Source organism: Mus caroli, chromosome 9 (assembly GCF_900094665.2).
Source record: "Mus caroli chromosome 9, CAROLI_EIJ_v1.1, whole genome shotgun sequence".
NCBI lineage: Eukaryota > Metazoa > Chordata > Mammalia > Rodentia > Muridae > Mus > Mus caroli.
This window is the reverse complement of record NC_034578.1, coordinates 54,383,229-54,406,449: the sequence shown is the minus strand read 5'-3', so window position 1 is coordinate 54,406,449 and position 23,221 is coordinate 54,383,229. Positions and strand designations below refer to the sequence as shown.

General features: G+C 46.1%; 2 protein-coding genes across 2 annotated transcripts in view; both read right to left on the bottom strand.

The window, feature by feature from the left end:
- Positions 1 to 4,014, bottom strand: part of Edc3 (enhancer of mRNA decapping 3) — a 42,179-nt gene extending 38,165 nt beyond the window's left edge. The window contains exon 1 of the mRNA XM_021171667.1: positions 3,857 to 4,014. The gene's annotated coding sequence lies outside the window, so the exon portion shown is untranslated. The remainder of the gene's footprint in view (positions 1 to 3,856) is intronic.
- Positions 4,015 to 8,584: 4,570 nt separating this feature from the next.
- Positions 8,585 to 14,908, bottom strand: LOC110301270 (cytochrome P450 1A1). Its single transcript, XM_021171665.2, has 7 exons — positions 14,811 to 14,908; positions 11,585 to 12,435; positions 10,627 to 10,753; positions 10,450 to 10,539; positions 10,233 to 10,356; positions 9,996 to 10,082; positions 8,585 to 9,851 (listed from the first exon to the last, which is right to left on the bottom strand). Exons 2-7 carry the CDS (start codon positions 12,419 to 12,421, stop codon positions 9,542 to 9,544), a joined length of 1,575 nt encoding a protein of 524 aa, XP_021027324.1. The 5' UTR covers positions 12,422 to 12,435; positions 14,811 to 14,908; the 3' UTR covers positions 8,585 to 9,541.
- Between the last annotated feature and the right edge of the window lie 8,313 nt (positions 14,909 to 23,221).

Genomic DNA, 23,221 nt, shown 5'->3' with positions numbered 1-23,221 from the left:
TTTTTTTTTGAGACAGGGTTTCTCTGTGTAGCCCTGGCTATCCTGGAGCTCACTTTGTAGACCAGGCTGGCCTCGAACTCAGAAATCCTCCTGTCTCTGCCTCCCGAGTGCTGGGATTAAAGGTGCGCGCCACCACGCCTGGCTTTTTTATTTTTTTATTTATTTTTTATTTTTTGGTTTTTCGAGACAGGGTTTCTCTGTATAACCCTGGCACAAGGTTTCATTTTTAGCATCATAAAAAAATTTTAAAAATTAAACAGCTGAACAAAAGGGGTTGGAGAGATGGCTCAGCAGTTAAAAACACTGGCCACTCTTCTATAGGATCCTGGTTCCCTCCCATCACACGCATGCGGGTGACTCCAGTTCCAGAGAATCTGACGCCCTCTTCTGGCCTCCTTAGGCACTGCACACACATGATGCATAGGAACACATTCAGGTAACACTTTTTGCACATAAAAATCAAAATTTTAATTAAATAAATTGCTATATATAAAATTAAACCAATTACTATATATATAAAAGACACCTATTGGCCAGACAATGGTGTCCCATGCCTTTAATCCCATCACCCACCACTCAGGAAGGAGTTTGAGACCAGCCTGCTCTATAGAGTAAGTTCCAGGACACCAGGGCTACACAAAGAAACTCAAACAAACAATAAAGACACCTACTTTAGGCTTATTTCCATTCCTTGTCAGATTTTGCCTATTTTATGTCAGGGTAGCATAAATTTTCTTACCTATCATTTACACTCCATTATCTTATTTTGACACCTACTTTAGATAGTAGATAAAGCATAATAAAAGGCTGTCATAAAAACTAAAAAACAAGCCGGGCATGGTGGCCTTTAACCCCAGTACTTGGGAGGCAGAGGCAGACGGATTTCTGAGTTCAAGGCCAGCCTGGTCTACAAAGTGAGTTCCAGGACAGCCAGGCTATACAGAGAAACCCTGTCTCAAAAACAAACAAACAAACAAACAAACAAAACACCACAAAAACACAAAACAACTAAAATTTAACCAAATGGAGAGTAGTTTCTTTTGTTTTTCCAGTGAATATGTATTTTTTTAAGATTTATTTATTTTTATTTATATGAGTACACTACAGCTGTCTTCAGACACACACTAGAAGAGGCATCAGTTCCCATTACAGATGGTTGTGGTTGCTGAGAATTGAACTCAGGACCTCTGGAAGAGCAGTCAGTGCTCTTAACCACTGAGCTATCTCTCCAGCCCATGAATATTTTCAAGGCCCTGATATTTTACATTCAAATTTATACTGTGCTAACTACCGAATCAAAATGTTAGTTAACATTTCGAAAATGTGATAAGTGCAATTTTTTTCTTGCTTCTATATTAATGTGTAACTGTCCATTTTTATTAGAAATTCCCCTGTAAAATATATTAACAATATACTGAAAAATCATCAAATGGGTTATCGTATAAACTCCCACTTGGGTGTGGGAGTTTAATCACAAGTGTCTGTAATCCCAGCACTTGAAAGGCCGAAGCAGGAGGACTGCAGAAAGTCTGAATCCAGTCTGTTCCAGAGAGCAAGTTCTAGGATATCCACAGCTACACAGAAAAACCAGGCTAAAGGGAAGCAAAATAAACAAGCCAAAATTTCCTAGTACTGAGGACACAGCTCAGTGGGAGAATGCTTCCCTAGACTGTGTGCACAAAACTCTGCATCTATTCCCCAACACTGAAAACAACAAGCGAAACTTTCTCCTTTACACACACACACACTAAATATGTTTCATCTATTACAAGTCTAAGGCTTCCATGTTTAAAAAAAAAAAAAAAAAGCTAGGGCTTGTGAAGCAGGAGGATGACAGGCGCTACAGAAGGACCTTTCTGTGGTTGGGAAGTCCTCTGGGTAGCCCTGGCTGTCCTGGAACTCATTCTGGAGACCAGGCTACCTCAAACTCAAGAGATCTACCTACCTGTATCTCCCAGCTACTGGGATTAATGTCACTATGCCTAGCTGGCTTTTTTACTTTTGTGTGTGTGTGTGTGTGTGTACACAATCATGCATGCATTTTGATGGAGATCAAATACAGAGCTTGTGCTAGTTGCTACACCTGTCACTGAGTTACATTATCTAGCACAGGGCAAATCTTGAGGTCTTTTATTTTATACTTTTCTATCAAGTTATAATCTACATAAAAGTGTATCACTACATTTAAAAAACTACAAACCAACAACAACCAAAGATGTGGCCTCACTATGTAACCCAGACAAGCTCAAACTCAAGATCAGCCTCAGCCTCCTGAGCACTGTGACTACAGGTACATACCATGACATCTTGTGCTCAGAAATGTTCACAGTAATCCCCAATGCAGCTGCGACCTAAATATCACAAGAGGCTCAACTGTGTCTCCATAAAAGAGCTGCTATTCTGACATCATGAAAGACTAAGTTATGTTGTTTTCAAACTACACAAAAGTGGAACCATGTAGGTTCATGTGTCTGGTTTCCTTTAATCAACAGAACAACTGTGAAATCCAGTTGTTGCATGTGGGAGAAATTACCGTGTCTGTACTGTATTGTTTAAGCATCAATGAATTTAGCCAGTCTACTATTATAAACACTGGAATTATTTCAAGTTCTGAGTTCCATTTTAAGTAGCATTTTACATGGGTTCTTGTTCATATTACACAGAAAAATCTGAGATGAAACTGCATTTGACTTTATTAGAAACTGCCAGAGACAGGTGTGGTGTGTACATCTATAATCTCAGAAGTCCAGAGGCTAAAGCAGGAGCATTACTCGGTAATAGGGGATCCAAGTGGACAAATGTCTCAGTAACATCAAAACCAGTAATCCTGGTAGTCAAAGAGTCAAGGCCTTTAATCCCAGCACTCTGGAGGCAGAGGCAGGAGGATCGTTGTGAGTTCCGGGCCAGTTTGATCTACACGGACAATTCTACAGGTTCTCACTATGTAGCTCTAGCCTGGAACTATATACTGAGTGCCTGTCACCAAAAAAAAGTTCATTCTCTGCAACTACTTTTACTTCAGAGAAACCAACAAAGAATTTTATGCCCAAACAAAACAGATACATCATTCTTTTTAAAAACAAAAACAAAAAACAAAAAAACCCAAAAATCAAAAAACAAAAAACTGGGTTCCACCTGAGGGTTCCAGATGAGCCACGAATAGCTCGGGGATAGTCACTTAGATTGTGCAAAGATTAAGGGTCCTCTTAACTCTGCAACGGGGAGACTGAAAATCAACTAAAGTTGATGAAGACTATTCCTCCAACACACCCCAACACTTAAACCACAGATCAAGTATTACTAATATCTGCAGTCACAATACAGAAAGGATAACTGCGGCAGTAGATCGAGGGCAGTTAAGTGTGCGTGCGCACTGGCAGGGCCTCAGTATCTCTATTCCCACACCCCAGTCCCTCACAAGTTACACAAGTTCTCATCTACCAAGTGGCACTGGCACGACTGGCTATTAACCTCACTGGTCAAAGAAAATGAAGGCAAAGAGCAATGGCTCTTTGAGAAGTCACAGTGGCAACCAAAGCTGGCCTGAGACAGACCAAGCCGTTATTGCCTCCAATCCGAATCCTTGGGCTATACCTAACCCAGTGAGTACCCCACACGCCCGCACGCGCGCACCCCCACAATTTGTGCGCGCACCCCCACAGGGTTCTTGAGCGCGCACGCATACACACACGCATACACACACACACGCACACACACACACACACCGCAGTTCCTGTCCGCCAATATAAAGATCTACAAGGCCCGGAAGCCTGCAGCCTAACAAGCAAACCGAGCTGACCACCCGGAAGCGCCAGCCAACGGGCACCCGCGAACACGCAGCCTTCCTCGTGCTCACCTCCCCGCCGCCTGCCCCCGCCTGCGCTGCACAGCACACCAAGACGACCTCGCTCGCCAAAACCCCACCGAGGGGCTTCACGCCCACCGCCACAGACACAGAAGCAGCCGCCACCTCCGCCGGAAACACCCCCGCGTCTCGGCCTACCCGGAGTGATGTCACTTCCGTTGACACAGGGCGGAGCCAAGGGGCGGGGCTCTCGGGAAATTTGAGAGCTTTGGGGTAGTGTTAAGGGTTGATGGGCAAGGCAGCTAAGATGTTTTCTGTGTGTGAAGCCTGAGTGAAGTGAGAAAGAGAGAATAGGAGGAAGGAACTATGCTGGCTAGTTTGTCAAATTGACACAAGCTAAAGTTATCTGAAAGGAGGGAACCTCAATTGAGAAAATGGCTCTATAAGATATGGCTGTAAGTAAGCCTATGCAATATTTCTCTTAATTTGTGACTGAGTGGGGAAGGCCTAGGCTATTGTGACTGGGGCCCTCCCTGGGCTGGTAGTCCTGGGCTTTTTTCCTGAGAAAAAAGGCTGTGCAAGCATGGGGAGCAAGCCAGTAACCTGCACTCTTCAGTGGCCTGTACCAGCTCCTGACTCCAAGAACCTTTCTTGATGAATAGTGATATGGAAGTGTAAGCTGAATAAACCCTTTCCTTCCCAAATTGATTGTGGTCATGGAGTTTCATCTCAGCAATAGAAATCCAAACTAAGATAAATTGGTACCAGGAGTGGGGTATTGTGAACAGACCAGATCATGTTTTGGAAAGACTTAGGAATTTTGGGCTAGAAAAGCCATGAGAGCTCAATGAGCTGTTCTATAGGAGACTGAAAGATAAGAATGTTGAGAGCACTGCAGATTGCCTGGCTTGTGAAGTTTTGGAGGAAATTTTAAAGACTATTGGGGCCATTTGTTATTTTGAATTAAGATTCTGTGGTTCTGGTTAGGTGGGGCTGAAGAAATAGCTGTGCTTAACAAGAACTACAAATGTGAAACTTTTGCCTTGCTGGGATACTCAATACTGTTTGACTAGAGGTGAGAAATTAGTGGTGCTTAAGAAAATAAAAACATTGTTGAGGTGAAATCTCTTTCCTTTTTTCTTCTTGGTTTTTCAAGAGAAGGTTTCTCTATGTAGCTCTGGAACTTGCTCTGTAAATCAGGATGGCCTCTGCCCCCCAAGTGCTGGGATTAAAGGCATGCATGCACCACCACTGAGCATGGTTAAATCTTATGGGAAGTATTTCTGAGCACACCAAGAAAGAAAGAGAGAGGGTGAGGAAGGAGGGAGGGAGGAGAAAGAAAATAAGAGAAAAGAGAAGCTGGAGAGATGGCTCAGAAGTTAAAAGGATTTGTTGCTTTCCCACAACTGTCCATAACTCCAGTTCCAAGGGATCTAACACTCTCTTTTGACCACTGAGAGGACCAGCATGCTTATGGTGTACATACATACATGCAGGCAAAACATTCAATACACATAAAATAAATCCAAAAACAAAGTTAGAAATGTTTATGAGCTCATGGCTTCAAACACACTTGAGGGGCTTTAATTTATGGGAAAAAATTTTTAGTCAGTTTGTTGCTATGCAGCCCTAACTAGACTCAAACTCAAAGCAATCCTACTGCCTGCATTCTGAGATTAAAAGCATGTGTCACTATACTCCGTAGAAATTATTATCAATACCCAAACTGTGCTATCCTCAGGACTTAACTTGTTCAAGATTGTTCAGCATGACTGAGTCTTTCCCTGGAGTCTTTGTAATGTCGTTACCATCTGGCACTGCCAAGTGTTCCAGGCTTGGCATGACCAAGTGTCCCAGGCTTGCCTTCGAGTCATATAGCTTCTGTCCCAGATTTGTGGCCAATTGTTTTCATAAGAAGCCTTGGATCCCAATCTGGGCATTAGCAAGTTAGGATGCTCATTTCTGTGAATTGGCCATTGCCTCTAAGATTTAGGATATTAGGCAGGCAAGATACATGGTGAAACAGATTTTCACTTTGTAGTGCTGACTGAACTGGAACTCACTCTGTAGACCAGGCTGGCCTCAGACTCAGAGATCTGCCTGCCTCAGCCTGCTGAGTGCTGAGTTTAAAGGTATACACTACCACTGCCAGCTCATAAATTGTTTTACACATACTGTCCAGATTGCTTAGTTTTAAAACAGTATATTTCCCTACCATTTAACCATCATAATTCATTGTTGTAGTTTTTTTTATGAAGATTTACTTTTTGTGGGTATTTGAGGGGGCAGTATACTCATATGTTGGAGTGGGTGGGAGTGCCCACAGATACCAGAAGAGGGTGTCAGTTTCTCTGGAATTGGAGTTGCAGACAACTGTGAGCTGTTCTACAAGGGTACTGGACGTGGAACTTGGATCCTCTGGAGAAGGGGCAAGAATTCTTACTGCTGAGCCTGTAGGCCTCCCAGGTCTGCTGCTTTTTGTTTTGTTTTTAGTGTATACAAAGTTATACTATCATCGCTCATGATTTTTGAATATGCTCCCTATGTTTAGAAGAAACCCCACACCTCCCAATTTCCTTTGCCCTGTCTTTCTTAATTTTTTGGCTCTAATTAATTTGCCTATTCTGGATATTTTATGGGCTCCTCTATATTATAGCTGTATTAGTCAGGGTCCCCTAGGGTCACAGAACTTATGGGTAGTTTCTACATAGTAAAAGAATTTGTTGATGACTTACAGTCTACAGTCCAACTCCCAATAATGGTCAGCAACAGCTGTGAATGGAAGTCCAAGGATCTAGCAGTTTCTCAATTCCACAAGGCAAGCAGGTGAAGAAGAGAGAGTGTGTGCATCTTCCTTCTTCCAATGTCCTTATGTAGGTCTCCGGCAGAAGGTAAGTAGCCCAGATTAAAAGTGTGTGCCACCATGCCTTTAATCCCAGATGATTTTGAACTCAGAGATCTCCCTGTCTTAATCTTCTGGAATTCATAGCCACTATGCCTCAAGATCTCCATGCCAAGATCCAGGTCAGAAACTTATAACTCCCAGCCTCCAGATTAGGGTCACTGGTGAGCCTTTCAATTCTGGATTGTTGTTCATTCCAGATATAGTCAAGTTGACAACCAAGAATAGCCACTACAATACCATATAATCCAAATTTCTTTGTTGTTTCAAAGACAGAATTTCACATATTCCAGGCTGGCTGCAAACTTTCTGCAGCTGAGAGTGACTTTTAACTTTGACCATCCTGTCTTTATCTCCTGCTTGCTAGAATTACAGGTGTGTGCTACCACAGGAACGCAAGGCTTTGGGCATGCTAGACAACCATCAACTGAGCTATGTTTCTAGCTGCAACTGTGTTTTGTTTTCTTTTGTTTTGTTTTGTTTTAACAAAAAACATGAGAATGGTAACTGGGCACCCTTGTTCCTTCTGATTTGAGTTTGCTCTTTGTGGTGGCCTGAAACTGTTGGTGGATGGAAACTATCTACTCTAGTCAGAAAGCATTAAGTATGGTCATTGCTGTCCACTACAAGCTGTTCAAGAAGGAACTTGAATGGGGTGATACTAGGAAGGGCCACATCCCAAGATGCATGTCCTCTCAGCACGTTAGAGGAGATTCTGGCTCTGTGGGTCTGACCTTCACCCCTACACGACACTACCATTTTGACATTCCAAATGGTTAAAGATTTCTGCATTAAAATATGAGCCACTCAAGAGAATGCTTCTCCAGGAGAACTGTCCATGCCTCTCACTGCCTGTGGCACTGGGTGAGCTAGCCAGGGGCAAAGCTGGAGAGCTCAACCTGGTGGCGTGGTTGTGGGAGAGCTGACAGGTTGATCAACTTAGCTACCACCCAGGCCCAGATCTAGGGCTTTGAGTTGGCCCACCCCAACATCTGCCCCAGCTATGATCTGCTGGAGCAAGTGAAGGGGCCAGTTCTGCATTGCCAAAGCTGTAAGATCTCTGTGACACAGGGCAACAACAGGATATCTGAGAGGAGTCCTAGAAAGCATCTAGTATTGACAGTATAGCAGAAGCCAGAGGCCTCCAACCGTACCAAGGAATGACTCATTGCAGTGAACATTTGCAAGCAAAGAAGTGTGGACAAAAGGGTGTACTATATGACACACTGCGACACACTGCAGCTACCATGATGAGATTGTTTGTTTTGGAGGGGTTTGGGTTTTTTTATTCTCTCTCTCTCTTTCCATATATATACATATACATATATGGAAAGAGGTTGCAAGGGTGGAGGACAGATACAAACTGATGGGGAGATGAGTGAGATTGGGGTACATGATGTGAAAGTTACAAAGAATTGAGAGAGAGAGAGAGAGAGAGGGAGGGAGAGAGAGAGAGAGATTCTCATCCTTCAAGAAAGGCTCTGTTCCAATGTCCCCCAAAGACATGGGGTCTTCTTCCAGCATTCTTCCCCACCTAGCCACACTCTCAGCTCTAGAGTTCATATTCCCTATGAAGGACTAGTACAGCCCTGGTTACTGTGAGTTAGATGGTATGCTTATGCATCAGACCCTCCTACCAGCTTTGGGGGCTTCCGAAAGCAGTCTCTGTTTGGAGTTCCAGAGAGTACTGCCTATCAAAGTGTGACACATTAGAGAGGGAGACCCCACTGGCAATGTGCCTGCAAGCATTCTCTCCAGCTCTCCATTGCCTCCTTCTCCTCCCCACAGGAAAACACAGCGGGGAAAACTCAAGAAAATGAGCTTAAGGGTGTGAATGTGGCTTAACCTCAGGCTCAGAACTTCTCTACACACAGTACTTCCAGGTAATATTTTTATTTAGTTCAGGTAGGGTTTTTCTATATATATTTCTGAATACTTGAGTTAGAATCTTCTTTGTTACACTAGCAAATTATCTAAATCTCTTAAGGTATAACTAATTCAAATGCATAAGCAAAATACAGCCCATAATACAAAGCTCTTATGCACAAACATTTTCTAAGAAAAACATTTTATACAGTAAAGAAGAGAGACCAAGAGCTGATGCAGTAGTCTATGACTGTATCCTAGCACTTGGTAAGGTAGTAAGAACAACAACAACAACAAAAAGGAGTCCAAGGCCTCCTTTGGTAGCAAGTTCAGAGTCAGCCTGGGCTACACAAGACTCTGTCTCAAAAGTCATTCCTTTACTCTAGACCTGGTTTTACTGCCCAGAGAATCTCTCCCTCTGTTCTTGGGTCTTTCTAGATACAAGTCTCAACCCTTCCTGAATAGAAACATGGGATTTGCAAGGACAGGAGCACCCTGTTTGTTTCTATGTAGGGTGAACAGAGGTGCCCCACACACACACATGCAGTGTCATAAACCACATGGGAAGGCTGTTTAGCCTCAGCAGGTGGCAAGAGCACCTCTGTGCCAGTATTTTAAGCTGTCTTCTCCCTCCATTCTGGGCAGCTCCCACTTGTCAAAGTAACCAGACACACCCTGCCATGACCTGCAGTACTTTTCAAACCAGCTAGCCACTGGAGCACCCAGAGCACTTTTCAGGAGTTCTCTGAGGCCCAGGTATCTCCTAACCCTTTCAGGTCTCCTAGTTGATGCTGAAATTGAGAAGGATCTGAGGTTCCTGTGGGCCTCTGCTGTGCCCAGTGTCTGTGTTCAGCATATAGAGAAACAAGTCCAAAGTAGGAGGCAAGCACAATGTCCCAGGATCTGTGTTTCTGGCTAAAGTTGAATCCCAGGAACAGCCACCTGATCTGGTGAGCATCCTGGACAGTCTAAGCCTGGAGGTGCTGAGGACCAGAAGACCGCATCTGCACTTGGAAGTGTTCGCAGCGGGCGTGTTTTAAAGTTAGCCCATAGGTAGGAGTCATATCCACCTTCTCCCCTGGAGACACCTTAAATTCTATTTGCTGCAGCAAGATGGCCAGGAAGAGAAAGACCTCTGATCGGCCAATGGTCTCTCCGATGCACTTTCGCTTGCCCAAACCAAAGAGAATGACCTTCTCACTCAAGCGCTTGTCCAGAGTGCCGCTGGGGGTGAGAAACCTTTCAGGCCGGAACGCGTTTGGGTCACCCCACAGTTCCCTATATGCAGAGGAAGACAGCTGAAGTCAACGTTCAGGGATTATAAGCATCAAGCAGGTCAATCCCCAAGGGACAAGGGGTCTGAAGCCCAGGAGAGGATGCATCCATCCCACCCAGGAGTTTTCACTGCCCCTGTCAACTTACTGGTCATGGTTAACCTGCCACTGGTTCACAAAGACACAGCACCCCTTGGGGATATAGAAGCCATTCAGACTTGTATCTCTTGTGGTGCTGGGGAAAGAGGACACGTAGTCAGGATCAGGACCACACACAGGGGAAATCCACACCCCGCCCCATGCCATATCCTTCCCATGAATCCTAATGGGCTGTGTACACTAAACTGAGATCTGGTATCAAATGTCAACAGATCTATGATCTGACCTGTGGGGGATGGTGAAGGGGATGAAGGATGAATGCCGAAAGGTCTCCAGAATGAAGGCCTCCAAATAGGGCAGCTGAGGTCTGTCAGAAAGCCGGGGCTGCCGATCTCTGCCAATCACTGTGTCTACAGAATTCAGAGGTTCAAAAGGATTAAGGGGTTGCCAAGACTTTATCAGGGTCCTCCACTTAGAGTCTTTTGAATGGAGTCACCACCTACCTAGTTCCTCCTGGATCTTTCTCTGTACCCTAGGGTTGGTTACCAGGTACATGAGGCTCCAAGAGATAGCAGTTGTGACTGTGTCAAACCCTGAACAGGATGGATCAGAGGCAGCGGTTAGGTATGTGGCAACTAGGGGCACCTGAGCACAGAAATGATACAGCAAAGTACACGTACCAGCTCCAAAGAGGTCCAAAACAATCGTGATGACCTTATCATCTGACAGCTGGACATTGGCATTCTCGTCCAGCTTCCTGTCCTGACAATGCTCAATGAGGCTGTCTGTGATGTCCCGGATGTGGCCCTGGAAGACAAAGGAGATCAAGGTGAGAAATATCCCAGACCTACCCATCCATCTAGGCCTGGCCCCTCACTGTTAAAGAGGTGACATGGTAAGGCTGCTGTCCCAGTTTCCCTTTGCCTCTCCAAGTCTCTTTCTACCTTAAAGAATGGATAACCCAACTCAAGTGACCCTGGAGGTATAGAGCCTGACACTGTTAGTTATTTGATGAGTTCTTTAACTATTTTCTACCATGAAGAACTGGCCCAGGGGGCTGGAGAGATGGCTCAGTGCTTAAGAGCACTGACTGCTCTTCCAAAGGTCCTGAGTTCAATTCCCAGCCACCACAGGGTGGCTCACAACCATCTGTAATAGGCATTTGATGCTCTCTTCTGGTGTGTCTGAAGACAGTGACAGTGTACCCACATACATGAAATAAATAAATAAATCTTAAGAAAGAAAGAAAGAAAGAAAGAAAGAAAGAAAGAAAGAAAGAAGGAAGGAAGGAAGGAAGGAAGGAAGGAAGGAAGGAAGGAAGGAAGAGAGAGAGAGAGAAAGAAAGAGAGAGAGAGAGAGAGAGAGAGAGAGAGAGAGAGAGAGAGAGAAAGAAAGAAAGAAAGAAAGAAAGGAAGGAAGGAAGGAAGGAAGGAAGAAAAAGAGAGAGAGAACTGGTCCAGGGCTCCTCCCATTCAGTAGTTCTTGTCCTATGGATGCATAGAAGGACCAGCCAAGAAAAGTTTTGTTGACCTGCTGAGGACAGAGTACACTCTGCTACCAGTTTTAAGCTTGCCTATGATGTTCTGGACCTGGATCCTAACTGTTTCCCATCACCACTTGCTTCTCCCCAGCCTCTACCTTCTCAAATGTCCTGTAGTGCTCTTTGATTAACTTCTTCATGAAGCTGTAGAACTTCTCATTCAAGTCCTTGAAGGCATCCAGGGAAGAGTTAGGCAGGTAACGGAGGACAGGAATGAAGTCAGCTGGGTATCCAGAGCCAGTAACCTCCCCAAACTCATTGCTCAGATTGACTATGCTGAGCAGCTCTTGGTCATCATGGTCATAACGTTGGCCAAAGCATATGGCACAGATGACATTGGCCACTGACACGACCAAATACTTGTAAGGGTCAAAGTGGCCAACCTCTGCCATCAGCTTCTGGAACTTGCTGATTAGGTATCCGGCCTCCTTGCTCACGTGCTCCTCCAAGTAGCAAGAGGATGCTGACGTCGGGTCCGAGGCTATGGAGAAGCTCTTCAGGGCATTCTGGGCCAGGCGCCGGCGGGCAGCCCACACGGGTCCAGAGTCTGGGTTGAAAGTCATGCTCTTGCCGTTAGTGATAAGTGTGAAGCTGTAGAGGTCTGGCCGGCCCTTGAAGTCATCTCCCTGCCTCACCAGGGCCTGCTTGATGGTGTTCAGGCCGCTCAGCACCACCACAGGAGTGGAGCCGATGCGGATCTGCAGCACGTCCCCATACTGCTGACTCAGCCGTGTCAGTGACAGGTGTGGGTTCTTCCCCAGGGTCAGCATGTGCCCAATGAAGGGCCAGCCCCAAGGCCCTGGTGGAGTCTTCAGGCCTTTGGGAACCCAGGTTCTTGTGGCTCTGACCACCCAGAATCCAAGGCAGAATACAGTGACAGCCAGGAGCAGCTCTGTGGCTGACATGAAGGCTGGAAGTCTGTTCATGGAAGGCATGATCTAGGTGGTTGCTGAGAGGTGAGGCCAAAAGAAAGAAGGCATCAGACTGAGGGTGAGGGTATGAATATCCTAAAGTGTCAGGGGAAAGAGAAGCCTTCCTCCTGGAGCTGCTCCACACACACACAAAGCAGGACAGAGCTTATGGGGCTGCCACTGTGTGCTGCAGTTCTTTCTTACTCCACATGCACAAAGGCTGAGGTCAGGGAGACTGAGCTCTCGTGGAGAAGTCTCAGCACCCGGGAAGCTCAATGTGGTTTTGTTTTATTTTTCACACAATATATTTTAATCATACTCTACACACACACACACACACACACACACACACACACACACACACACACTCATTTTATTTTCAATCTTAGTCATAAGCAGATGAAGAAGGCTGCAGTAAGATTCAGAGAGAGTAAGTAACATTCTCAAAGTTATGCAGCTAGGGAATGTTGGGTAAACTTTCAACCCAAGTAGCCCACTTCTAGAGCACCTCTCTCAACTGTATGGTTTCAAACAGTGGCTTCCAATCTCTGTGGTTTCCACTAGTCCCAATTTCCCTTGTGTCTCCTAAAATGAGTTTTACATCCACTAGGTAACATCATCCTAAACAATGTCTGTGCCTAAATACAGCTTTGATTTTTCTACCTAACACATTCCAAAAAATGGGCAACTAACAAATGTCACCCGAAAAATCTCTTTGGGTCTACCCATCACCCTTGGGGAAGCCACCATCTTATCAGGAAATCAGAGATCATTTGTTTCTTTGGCCTCATTGCTTACTCTAGCATCAGGGAAATCAGCTTCCAAATGGGGCATTAGCCAGGGCTCACAGCTCTTGGAGAAAGTTCCATAGAATGTACAGCTGCTATCATAGGTGCCTCCTTTTGAAAACTAAAACTTCTGAGAATCTGAGTTCTCAGTTCTTTACTGTTCTTCATCTCAGGATCTAAAAAACCCCACCAAACCCCAGTAGAGGACAGGAATGGGAGAGGGTACAGGAAAACACCCAAGCCACCTTCCTCTCAGGCCTAGCTCTCTGAGTTCAACTGAGCCACACTTTAAAAGCCAAAGAAGACCAGCTAGACACAGCTCCAAGTAACAGTAATCCAGGCCAAGCTTTTTGTTGTGCTCAATTCTCATGAATGAATAGTCTGGTCCTTCCCCCACTTTTGCTGTCATAAGAAAGCAGAAATGAAAAGGAAGATTCCTATAAGGTTAGGGCTATAAGAAAACCACTGACTGGAGTCAGGAAAACTAGGAATGGATCTGAGCTTAGTCTTGACTAAGAGGACACTTTCTCTTTAGACTTATTCTAGAAAAAGTAAGCAAATTTACCATCTGCTCCAAGGATCTGCCCAGTCAGGAGAGTCACATTACAGTGAAGTACAGTCCAGGTCATCCTGGACAAGTCATATTAACACTGAGGCTTCAATTACATAACTGGGAGAGAGGGTAAGGCAAGCTTGCCCAATTCATCTGGGAGGGAGGCACTGGCCCATGCCTTTAATCCCAGCACTCAGGAGACAGAGGCAGGAGGAACTCTTGAGTTTGAGGCCAGCCTGGTCTACAGAGTGAGTTCCAGGACAGCCAGGGCTACACAGAGAAACCCTGTCTCAAAAAACCAAAACAAGCCAACAAGAAAGATTGCTTAATTCAGAGGGTACAGATCCTAGGAAGAGAAGATCTGAACCACATACGACAGTAAGATGTACAATTCCTACCCCAAATACTACAGTCAGCTTGAAGCAGAAGGGCTTCCTGGAGGAGCTGAAAACACACTTCAGCATAATTGGTGTCCCTAAGGAACCCTAACCTTTGGAAGGTGGAAGGGCCGAGGGAAATGTAACTGGTGTTTCCAGTTCCCTGAAGCTCTCAGTTTATGGAGCTGATTGTGTCCCAGCAAGGATAGAAGAGACAGTCAGTGGGGTAGGGAGCCTCTCTAGCCCAGGTCAGAAACAGCTCCGACATGCTGCCCTTTGGGAGGGTAGAGGCTATTGGGGGGGGGGTAGTTTTTAAATAAGACAGAGAACACCAGAAAAGCTCAGTGCATCTCCACTGTCCACCCTACACATCCAGAGAGGAGCCCTCACCCCCACTGGCAGTCCTGAGGAAGGGACTAAAGGTGCAGGGAAGAAGTCCTAAGAGGTCAGTGAGGAGGGGGAGGGGCCTGAAGTGGAAGGGTATCTCATTTCTATCTAAATAGCTGATACCTCTGGCCTCAGTTTCTCCCTTAAGGAATTTACCTGGTCATAAATAAATAAATAAATAAATAAATAAATAAATAAATAAAAGTTTAGTTCCCTGTTTTGGAGGAGCTACCCAGTAACTCTTCACCAAAAATTTCCTTTTCTTGGGAGGGAGGGAGGGGCAATCCAGGAGCCCCCCAAGCACTCACCTTGGGCTGTAAGGAGGGACTGACGTGAAGAGTGTTCTCTAGGACCCTAGGGAGGATCGGAGAAGCTCCAAGAACTACCACCTTCAGGGTTAGGGTGAAGGCACCACCACCTTTATAGGACTCTGTGTCTGTTGGCCACGCCTCCTTATCTGAGCCCAGTGGTGGGACCGAGGGAGGGACAGCCTTAGGGAGTGCTCTAGGCAGGAGGGGTGGGGGGGGGGGGAATGAGATAGGCAAGAAGCCATACCGGGATACCTGATGTAGGTACAGGCACAAAAAAAAACCATAAGAAAAAGAATAAAGGTTGAGGTCACCCCCCCACTTTCAAGGTGCTCCATGGACAGTGCATAATCCCACTGAGGGAGGGGTTTGAGGAAAACTTCTGGGGTAGCCTAAAAAGTGAGTACTGGGGCGTCCATTCCGGGTCATAGGGATTCCTTTTCACTATTTTTGCACCCCTAAAACATTAGGTGTGTAAGATCCTCTTGCCAACTACAAGCCAATGGGTGCCCGGGAAAGGCTGGTAGAGGGAGAACAGCTGGGTGGTGACTTTGCTTCCCTGGATTACTGAGTCCAAGCTCGCGTGAGAAGCGCAGCGACCCCAGCCCAGAGGTCACAGGACAGGAAGGCCAGTGGCGCCATTGGACTGACTCTGTGCCCCACAAATTGGGTATCGGCCGAAGTTCGCGCTGCTTCATCTAGGGGGTGGAGATGGATGGCAGGCTTGCAGATCTCACCTCTAAGGGTCACCTTAGGCAAGCTGCAAGCCCGGGAGACTCCGCTTGCAGCTCCCTGCAGGCTCCCGGGGCTTGCTAGTGTTTTGCATACATACTGAAGCAGGCAACACAGAGAAGTTGGGCGGCGGGTGCAGAGCTATCTACGTATGGTGGAGGAAAGGGTGGGGGGAGGATCCACGCGAGACAGCAGGAGGGGGTCTGGGGCTACAAAGGGTGATGCTTGGCACGCACACAGGTTCCTGAAGCTAGCGTGCGTAAAGCCTGCTCCATCCTCTGGGGGCAGAGGTCGGGCTGCCTGTCTCCGCCCCACCTGGCTGGGGACAAGGTGCCCCGGAGTTGCGTGAGAAGAGCCTGGAGGCCCGCGCAGCCACCCAGCTACCCAACTCACAACCGGGCGCGGGTCCCAGTGCTGTCACGCTAGCTGGGGGGAGGGGAGCCGTGGGTGAGGCTCTTAAAGGGCCAGCTCTCCTGGGGCGTTGGGGTGGGGTTTAAGAGATAGAAATAGTCCAAGCTTTGCAAGGGCGCGACAAGACAGCGCCAGCGGTGCAAAGGGCCGGGTTTGCGTGCGATGCTCGGCTTCTGCCTGAGAGCAAAGGCCTGAACAGCGTGTGTCCACATTTTTAGTGGCAGGACACGCAGCACCACCCGGCACGCCTACCTAGCTGGCTGTTTGCAGGTGCTCTCTGGCCCTGAAGGGTGCTCCCAGAGTGAGATTAGTGTAAGGAGAACACCTGAACTTGCGTGTCTAACTCAACCTGTTCCTAACTAACACCTTCACCTGCCCTCCTCTGTGAGCTCCTGAGCCCAGAAAGAACATTGCTATCTGCTCTGTGACCAAGACCAGAAAAAAACAAAAAATAAAAAACACTTCATCCACCCCCTCACCTCCCACTCTAGTTACATGCCGCCCTCATGCATTGCGCAAGTATTCGCCAAGCTCCTGCTACACTGGATGCTGGTGATTGATGCAGAGGTGAAAAGGATTAACAATACTCCTTTGACGAAGCTTACCCACTGCTATGGGGGAAACAGGTGATAAGTAACAAAACACAGAGACAGGCATAGTGCAAAAAGAGCACTAGAAAGATAAATGATAAGCAGGGAACAGTTTACAACTGCAAATGAGGTGGTCAGGGGAGTGCTCTCTGAGATAGCACTGAACAGAGGCAAGAGTGTCCAGTCAAGCCTCCCAGGTATCTCCCTGGAGGATGCTCCTGGTAAGAGGACCCACCTCATAGGCACAGTGTTTCCAGATGTTCTAGTTATGTGTAGAGGTTGTGGTAAGGGGATGGTGTTCTCCAGACATGTCTACCTATTCAAGAAGTATCCCACCGAGGAAGATGAGAGTCAGTAGGGTGGATGTTGTCTAACCTGAGCTAACCTCAGGCTTCTGTGCTGGAGGTAGACTGGAGGGCAGGAACACTTCTGTCCATTTTGACATGGGTGAAGTCCTACATCCACACTCTCATCCAGACCCCTATTGATCCCTATAGAATGGATTCCCCTTTGCTTTTTGATTCTTTCAACTTCTTCTTCCCCACTGTGCCTCTCAGAATGTGAAATCCTTTCTGTCACCATGTTTACTGAAATCCCTTAGGTATCTGAAGACAGGAACCAGAGCCTCTTGCAGAATCTACCAGGTCTGCCCATCGAGGGATCTAGTAGTTTCAGTTCTGAGTCTAAATAAAACATGGCTTCCCCCTTGTATTCCTTCCTGGATCCTCGTCAAGCAAGTTAGATTTCACTTGGTGTCACTCTTCCTCTGTTTTCCATTGTCCCGACCGACCGCTGCCTTAGCTCCAGAGAATGAAGCATACAGGAGGTGAGGCGGGCCTTCTCAGCATCTTTGCAGCCATTCTCAGGACACCCGACCCTTACTCTTCTTCCTCTATGTCCCAGAACAGAAAATATGCATGTGGAAAATTAATCAGATATACAGGTCCCTATGAGATAGAAATGATTGTCAAACCACATTATAGGTGGGGTACACAGCAGCAGAAGTATTGAGCTCCAACTATGCAATGATAAGAGTTAGGTGAGAAGGGCTGGGCATGATGGTACATAGTTATAACTCTGAAGCAAGAGGATTTTCATGAGTTCAAGGTCAGCCTAGACTACATAGTAACAGTGGACTAGCCAGGATTGCACAGCAGATATAGCAAAATCCAGAAAATAAAATAAAATAAAATAAAATTTTAAAAAGGGAGGAAGAAGAAGACAAGGAAAAGAGAGAGAGAAAGGGAGAGAGAGAGAGAGAGAGAGAGAGAGAGAGAGAGAGGAGAGAGAGGAAATAAAATGGGTATCAGAACAAGCAAGCCACATAGGAGGTGAGGTGGGCCTTCTCAGCATCTTTACAGTCAGCCATTCCACTCACTGCATCTCTGGATATGATACTCAAGTTGGAGCAAGAATCAGAGAATTGAAAGAACTTGTATAGAAATAACTCCCGGCCGAGCAGTAAAAGCACTACTTTTGTGTAGATCCCTCTACAGTCACTCTTCCTCCTGTTTCCATTGTCCCTACCAATGCCTTAGCTCCAGGGAGTGGAGGAAATCTGTATTTCACTGCCAGCCGGAAGGCCCAGCTCTGAGGCTTGCAGCCAGGAATGCAGGAAGCCCTACTGTTTTGCTCATGTTCTTTACCAAAAACTTTATTAGCTAATAAAGCCAGTTCCTCTCTTTCTTCTCTGCTGGAGAGATGGATCCCAGAAAGGAAAGGCCCAGTGACCTCTGACAAATGAAATCTGAACCTAAGACCCTGACCTCTTGCTTCCAGGCAATGGTTCTACCAGCTAAGGGAAGCCCTGGGCAACAGGCTCAGGCTTTAAGCAAAGGCCTTCATTTCCCTAGGCCCTGCGCACTGGGGTTATGGGCCTTATACTCACTATCACCAAGACTTGTCTGGGCTAAGGGTCACAATGGAAGAAATGGGCCTCACTAATCCCTCACTAAGTGATGGACAAAAAGTTTGGAGACCTTGACACAGAGCTAATCACCCAACTAAGGCCAAAGTTTATAAGCCTATGCGTGAGAAGCTCTTTGGCTTCCCTAGTAACTGATACCAGGAGCACATTAGGAGGGGAGAGGGCTTTGGGCCAGAGGGAGACAGAGAGCTTGCTAGTCAACCTGACAGAGAAAGAGCTGGGGGTTTTTGGTCAGTACTGCTGAGGGCTAGATAGTGGAAGCCAGGAAACAAGCAATACCCCCTTGCAAAAATCCCCTTCTCTACAAGGAAGGCAGGAGCCACACCCCAAAGAGAGCCTGAGGAGAGCCCAGAGATGTTACCAAATCCAGAGGAAACTGAGGCAGACTCTGGAGAGCTTAGAATAAATGTGAAGAACTTGGGGGAAGATATTGCTGGCATGGTGGGAGACATTGTAGTCTAAAGAGTGAGAAGAAGCCAAATCACTAAGACACAATGATTTTGGTTCCATGAAAAGAAGGAGGAGGAGGAGGAGGAGGAACAGGAAGAAGAGGAAGAAGAGGAATAGGAGGAAGAGGAAGAAGAGGAGGAAGAGGAGGAGGAGAAGGAGGAGGAGGAAGAGGAAGAAGAGGAGGAACAGTAGGAAGAGGAAGAAGAGGAGGAAGAGGAGGAAGAGGAAGAAGAGGGGAGGAAGAGGAGGAGGAGGAGGAAGAGGAGGAGGAAGAGGAAGAGAGGAGGAGGGGGAGGAAGAACATGTCCAAAGAAGGATAACCCTAGAGGAGGTGGCTTGGAGTCACAGGCTGGAGGAGTTGGTTGACTGGAGGATTGGAGGTGCCTTATCACCAGTGCTTCATGATGGTGAGGTACAAACAAGCATCTTTAATGGAAAACAATGTACTTTCTTGAGGGCGGGGGAGTGGCTGGAAGGAGGGGTTGTGTATTCTGGGTAATGGGCACAACACATGACAATGCAGAGGCAGCAGCTGGAGGAATCCTGTGACGTCTCCTCTGGCAGGTGGGAAAGTTACACTAAGTGGAAGACGGTGTGGGAAGACAGGATCACACGCTGAGATGGGGAAACTTGTTTTAAATGCCATGAGAAGTTAACAAGCAGCTCTGAGGGGAATCTAGCATGCAGTTTTACAAAGGTCACTTAGGTGGAAGCATGGAGCACTCATTGGAGAGCTGTGAATCTCAACCACACTTGAAATTCAGGAGAATAAAATGTTCAATATGTCAGTTCTGCTAGCACACTTCACAGCTGTACCAGTCAGACAGCAGAAATAGAAAACCCTTTTGGGGGGGCAGGAAGGATAGCCTGTCAATCTGAGTTTAGTTCCCAAGATAGTCTCATGTAGCTCAGGTAGGCTTGACACCTCCTATGTAACCAAAGATGACCTTGAACGGTGGGTCCTGCCTCCATCTCTCAAGCTTTGGGGTAGCAGGCTTACGTGTGGTTTTATGCAGTGCTGGAGACAGAACCTTCATGCCCGCCAGGCAAACTCTCTACCAAGTGAGCTCTATCCACAGCCCTAAATAAAAATTTTGAGTGACACAGCCTCTAGTTCCTCTAGTTCTTCACTCACAGTAACTTTCAGATTTGCTCTCTCCTCTGCCCATGCCCTATATCTGGCTTAGGGTCAACCACTTACCATCTCCAGGTCTCCATTGAGTCAAGTGAGAAATGAGGTTCAGGTAGTGATAGCAGCTGACGGAGAGATGTCCTGTGTTAACTGGTAGGAGATCCCGGGCTTAGTAACACTAACTATTCTTATTCATCTATATGACCAGAGCAGTATATTCCCTAAGAAGAGCTGTCACCAAGCTCTTGTGCAGGTTCATATACCTGCTTGTGAGTACTAATTAATTTATCAAACCTTTTTCTGAGTGTGTACTGTGTCCTGGTCCCAATATTAGAGACTAAATGTATGGAGAAAAGTTGAAGCTGTGTCAACCTCTTTCTGAGCCAACTTTCCATTCTTATTTTTTTTTTTTTAAGATTTGTTTATTTATTATATGTAAGTGCACTGTCACTGTCTTCAGACATACCAGAAGAGGGCATCCGATCTCATTGTAGCTGGTTATGAGCCACCATGTGGTTGCTGGGATTTGAACTCAGGATCTCTAGGAGAGCAGTCAGCACTCTTAACCACTGAGCCATCTCTCCAGCCCCCAACTTTCCACTCTTACAACAAATACTTGTGTTTATCAGCATAGAGGAGGAAAGAATTTACATGCTCACAGTTTTAGAAATTCAAATCCACAATCAGAATGTCCTGTTGTTTTGGACCTGAGGAGGGGAGAGTATGGCAGAGCAAAATTGCTCACCCTAAAACTAGGAGGTAAAAGGAAAAAAAGATTGGAGATCTAGGGTCTCACAATCCCCTTCAAAGGTGGTTTTTTGGTGACCTAAACCTCCAACAGTGTCACACTTCAAAGTGTTCACCCCTTCTTTATAGCATTGATCAGGGAATCAAACCTCAAACATATGGATCTTTGGAGAACACTCAGATATCTCAAATCAGAGCAAACTCCAAGTTACTCCCAGTCCTGAGGGAAGGCAGGTGATGACAGACGAAGAACTCAGAGGGTCCTGTTTGCTGATGACTGAGAAGGGCATTTAACAAGGAGCAGGAGTTGGGTCAGAAAGGCAGGGTGGAGCTCAACATACAAAGACTGTGGAAGTGTTCCTCCTCTCTTGCTCTGTGGTGCTTAGCACAGTGTTGGACGCAGCCCCTTACCTCTAAATTCAGATCCCTTGAACCAATGCAAAGAGTTAGGTGTGGACTGGGGAGATGTCTCAGTGGATAAAGTGTTTGCCACACAAGTATGAATACCTAAGTTCAGATCCCAGAAACGCACGCAAAGCTAGACTCTGCAGCAGGTGTCTAATTCCTGAGCTCCTACTGCTGATGAGTGTTGGAGTCAGAAAAATCCTGGAAGCTCAAGGGTCAGAGGTCCAGTCGTGAGCAGTGGTGAATAACAATAGACCTTGTCTCGTAAAAGATGGAGACTGAGAACTGAAACCCGAGCTGGACTCTGACCTATGGCGAAGACATGCCCACATTCATGCACATGAATACTCACGCAGCATACACACAGAAACACTTCTAAATACATTTTAGAAGTGCATTTTAAAGGCCGGGAATGGTGGCATATACCTGTAACCCAAACCCTGCGGGGGAGGGGACAGATGGATCCTTGGAGCTCACTGCCATCCCATCTAGCCAAACCATTGACTTTCAGGGTCACTGAGAGACTCCCTCAGAAAATAAAGGTAGGACCAGGTGCACACCTTTAGTCCCAGTACTCAGAAGGTGGAGACAGACAGATCTCCATGACTTGGAGGACAACCAGGACTGCATAGTAAGACCTTTTCTCCAAAACAACAACAACAACAACAACAACAATAACAAAACCCAAGAAACAACTATTCCTTGGCTGGAAGACTCAGCATTAATTGCCACATGGCAGCTCACACCCATCTGAAGCTCCAGTTCCAGGGAATCTGATGGCCTCTGCAGGCCTCCATGCACACCGGGCACACATGTGATACACATACATACATGCAAGCAAAACATCCATATGCATAAAATAAAATGTAAAGGTCTGAAGGATTGGTCAATAGCTCAGAGCACTAGTTATTCTTCCAGAGGGCCCAGGTTCAATTCCCAGCACCTACATGAAGGCTCTAAATCAACAATAATTCTAGTCCCAGGGGATCTAAAATCCTCTCTGGTCTCCAGACATATATGCAGGCCTCTGCATCAGCTCCTGCCTCCAGGTTCCAGCCCTGCTTGAGTTCCTGTCCTGACTTCCTCCAATGATGGATTGTAATCAGGAAGTGTAAGCCAAATAAACCCTTTCCTACCAAACCTGCTTTTCAGTCATGGTATTTCATCACAGCAATTAAACCCTGACTAAGACACACATAAAATAAAAATTTTCAATATTTGAAAAAAATTTTAAATAATAAAGATTGCTAGATGTGATAGGCCACACCTTTAATCTCAGCACTTGAGAGATAGAGGTAGTTGAATCTCTGTGGGTTCAAGTCTAGCCTAGACTACATAGTGAGTTCAGGATACCCAGGACTATGTAGAGAGACCCTGTCTCAACGTGGTGGAGCCAGGCATAGTGGCTTACACCTTTAATCCCAGTATTTAGAAGAAAGAAGCAGACTGTTCATTAAGGCCAACCTGGTCTATATGGCAACTTTTGGGCCAGCCAGAGATATGCAGTGAGACTCTCAAAAGCTAAATAAAATGAATGTGTAAAAGTTGGAGCTAGGGGCTGGAGAAATGGCTCAACAGTTAAGAGTACTAACTGCTCTTCCAGAGGTCCTGAGTTCAATTCCCAGAAACCCCATGGTGGCTCTAATCCCATCTGTAAAGGGATCTGATGCCCTCTTCTGATGTGTCTGATGAGAGTGACAGTACACTCATATACATAAAATAAATAAATCTTCTAAAACAAATTTGTGGCTAGAGAGACGTCTCAGCAGTTAGAGAGTGTTTACTGCTCTTGCTGAGGACCCAAGTTCAGTTCCCAGAGCCCACATGAATGTCACAGGGTTCTGCAACTCCAGTTCCAGGGGATATGGACTCTGAGAGGTCCTGAATGCAATGTGGTGTGCACACACTCGTGCCAGCAAGTGCATATAACACAACATAAATAATAAAGGAAGATATTTTTCAAAAGCCAGACCAAGTTAAGCCATACAATTAGAAGTCAACATTGTAGCTACTTTGG